At 37.0% G+C, this 3,560-nt stretch overlaps 2 protein-coding genes across 2 annotated transcripts; one reads left to right on the forward strand and one right to left on the reverse strand.

The window, feature by feature from the left end:
* Positions 1-1,246: 1,246 nt before the first annotated feature.
* LOC129249288 (protein cornichon homolog 4) lies at positions 1,247-2,218 on the forward strand. The gene is made up of 3 exons (XM_054889006.1): positions 1,247-1,445; positions 1,498-1,820; positions 1,878-2,218. Exons 1-3 carry the CDS (start codon positions 1,371-1,373, stop codon positions 1,948-1,950), a joined length of 471 nt encoding a protein of 156 aa, XP_054744981.1. The 5' UTR covers positions 1,247-1,370; the 3' UTR covers positions 1,951-2,218.
* On the reverse strand, positions 2,101-3,560 carry LOC129249287 (uncharacterized). Its single transcript, XM_054889005.1, has one exon. It carries the CDS (start codon positions 3,461-3,463, stop codon positions 2,366-2,368), a length of 1,098 nt encoding a protein of 365 aa, XP_054744980.1. The 5' UTR covers positions 3,464-3,560; the 3' UTR covers positions 2,101-2,365.

The raw sequence follows: 3,560 nt of genomic DNA on the forward strand, positions 1-3,560 counted from the left end.
CGACGAAGCCCGGCCGTTGAAGGGGATATCCACCTTTTCGTTGTGTTTCCTCGGGTTCGACAGGGTCCTTACAGTGGACCAGAGCTTGCTCACACCAGAGGTGACGTTACAGGACTTCAAATGCTCTTCCCATTTGGTCCGCTTATATCGGGTTACCAGTTGCCGGATCTCCGAATTGAAATCCTTTATCCGAGGATCCCCGGAATCGACCTGGCGTAATCGTCGAAGAAATAAAAGCGATATTAACAAGGTCTTTTAACGAAATAAACCAGCACAAAAATAGAGAAGTCAATACACCCTCACAACCTGAAAGAAGAACTTTGCGACGTATGAAGAGAAACCGACCAATTGACCTTTTAAATTAAATATTGATTCTCGTATGCTAAAATAACTGTACTATATAAAATGTAATTGTTTTCCTAAAATGTAATCGCTGTATTGGTCTTGGCACTGGCCATGATATAATATATCTAATAATTTTCCTAACTAATTGTTAAAAAATGTACTAGATGTTATGATTAATGTTGGAAATAAAAAAGAAAAAAAAACACAAATTTCCGTTTGCAACATAGGAACATCATCAGCATACAAAAGAAAGTTGGCAAATGAAAAACAGGTACAAATGTCAGTAATAAATAGAACGAAGAGAAGAGGCTCTAAAAAACCAAAAACACCGTAATATTCCACCAAAATAGTTTCTATGAAGAAAAACCTCTCAAACAGTATTGACAGCTGATTGTCAATTTTGCAGGTAATCTGCCATATGTGAACGGGTAGATAAATTTTGTGGATTTATAGGTGATTAAACATAAATGAACGTGTTATTAGTGCATCTCTCTTTTAAGGAACTATAAGTCAAAATATGCAAAAAAAAAAAAGAAAGGCTAAAAAGTTCAGTTAGTAGTTACAGTAAATTGCTTATGAGGCTGTCATATTCACTCACATTTTGTGAAATACTTTTTGGCCAATTCCTTAATAAACGTTATCTTTCGTTTGCTAAAATTTTCGAATTATTCAGTCAATTTTGAAAACTATAAATACACCTACGACTTAAATAAACCTTCGTAAAATATGCGAAAAAAATACAAGTGTAAATAAAAATGAATGAATGAAGAATATTTTGCAAATATCTGCACTATTTTGCAGCCGTAAATTTTTTATCATTATATTCACCCTCCAAAGTTATGAAGGTCCCTGTTGTTTTTAGTTGACTTGTATATACTGGCAACAAATGTCAAAACAAGTATATGAAAACAAAACATTCGATGGTAAACAAAAAAACTGCATCTCGGTTAAAAGTCAACGCCTTTAATGTACGCGAATAGAATTAGCAGTATTAAACTTCAAGAAGGTTAAAATATCATAGTATTATGTTACCAGAACCGGCTACATTTGCAATCACTTTGCTTTTGTATGGCGCAATACTTCTACTGCTCATCTATTACGTATGCATTGCGCTGTATTGGGAACTAGTGAAATTAAAGTTACAATTTACAGGTGTTGACTCTTGCCGATCTAGAATGTGACTATCTGAATGCTCAGGAGTGCTGTGCTCGTCTAAATTTCTGGGTTATACCCAAGTTTGGGTCCCACGCAATACTCTGTATCATCTTACTGCTCGGTGGCCACTGGATTATGTTCATACTAAATATCCCAATGGTAATGTGGCTATGTTACGAATTATACCGGCAGCCAAGAGATAGTCTAGGCGTTTACGATCCTGTTGACATACACAGTCACGGACTTTTAAAAGTGCATCTGAGGAACTGTATGATTTACTTGGGATACTACTTTATTATGTTCTTTGTAGCTTTGTATTGGTACGTAGCACCAGCTTCAAAAATTGTAGCTTTTAATACTATTTTCTTGTTTTTCAGTTTGATTTCTGCATTACTTAAAGGAGATCCTATCAAACGACATGAAGAGGGAGAAATTATAACAGAGTTTTAAAGCACCGTATCTTATTGCGTGTTCCACAATTAGTTTTTTATTTTAAACTAGTCATAATCTGTTAATTTGCCAATTACAAAAATTTTAAATGTCATATTAATACAAAACTAAAATAGTCAGAAAATGAGATTAAGTCAAAAATGCACAACATTTTCATACATTGTTCGCTGTAGCACCAAATTTATTATTTACTAGTCTAAAAATAATCGAATCTTATCCATACCATTTCACAATATTTAAGCATCTAATAAACTACATATTAATTTTATTTGTTGTAAAATCATAAATCAAAAAATTTGTGAGAGAGCTGTAGGACTGTAGGAGTAACAGTCCCTGGCATGCCTGTAACGCAGGCCCAACTGCCATGAGACACTCTCCATTAGTTTTCATCTATGAGAAAGGCAAACAGCCACGGTTACTTCAGAAAATCCAATACTTCTTGTAATTCGCGTTCACGCGCTTGTTTTTGCGCCCACCGTGATTCGGCCAACTTCACATTGACGACCCAGCGATCGTGAGCTAATCGAATGCTGCATCTTCCACCGGTATCTGCACTAACTGTTGGTTGCCGTCCGCTCGCGGAACCCACATAGAATTTAGCATCGGAACGCGGATGACGTCTCTTAGCTGGGCATAATTTACCACTCTTAGGAAAAGGTGGTTGCTGTAGATAATGTTTAAGGCAGCCCTGGTGAAAAAGATGACCGCAATATACACGTTCTACAAATGCATCTTTGGTATCATCTAACTCCAGTTGTGACGGTTCCTTTGGTAGCACCTTTTTATCACAAATTGGACATAATTCTACATCGAAATCGGAAGTAGCTTCCAAACAAAACTTTAATGCGCGGTACAAACTTGGAACCGGTTGAAATGCAGCTTGATCGTTTTTGTCCACACGTAATGGGGGTTCTACACACTGTCTAGCTATTTCGCAAGACTGTCCATTCAAGTAACGAACCAAAATAGGTGGCAAATTTGATTCTTGTTGCTGGAGTTGTACACCCTGCTTTGGATACTCATTTGGAATATATGCATTTAGTTTATAATAATACTCTCCACCCTTAGCAGTTAATTGTACAATCGAATGGCGTTGCTTTAATTTCAATAGATCCGGTGTTGCATTCGCACTGAGATCACGACGCAACTCTTGTATTTCGTCAAAACACACGCAAAGCGGGTTTTCGTGTATATACTGCTGAACAAAACGCAGCACATGTAATCCTTGAGGTTTCCCTAAATGTTGACGGGCATGTTTTTCGCAAAGTCTTGCAAGGCTGTCTAAAAATTTTAATGACAGTGTGCGACTTTTCAATTCGACTAGTATTGAATCATTAGGATACTCCGGTGGAAAGCGCAAACAAACAGTAAGTTGCCGATGCAACGAATTGTCGTGAATGTCCACACGTACAAGCGGCGAGTCCCCACAAAGGCATGCGATTATTTTGGAATTTGGCACGGTATTCTCGCACAACTTTCGTATTTCTTCTATTTCGTATTCAATTATACCCATAACTGTATCCGTCTATATAAAAATCTGCATTTTTATAAGGCCAACTAAACGGTTATCCGTCGTTCTCCAGTTCTATTAAGCAATCGATGGCACTGTC

This window comes from Anastrepha obliqua, chromosome 5, assembly GCF_027943255.1.
Source record: "Anastrepha obliqua isolate idAnaObli1 chromosome 5, idAnaObli1_1.0, whole genome shotgun sequence".
Classification (NCBI taxonomy): domain Eukaryota; kingdom Metazoa; phylum Arthropoda; class Insecta; order Diptera; family Tephritidae; genus Anastrepha; species Anastrepha obliqua.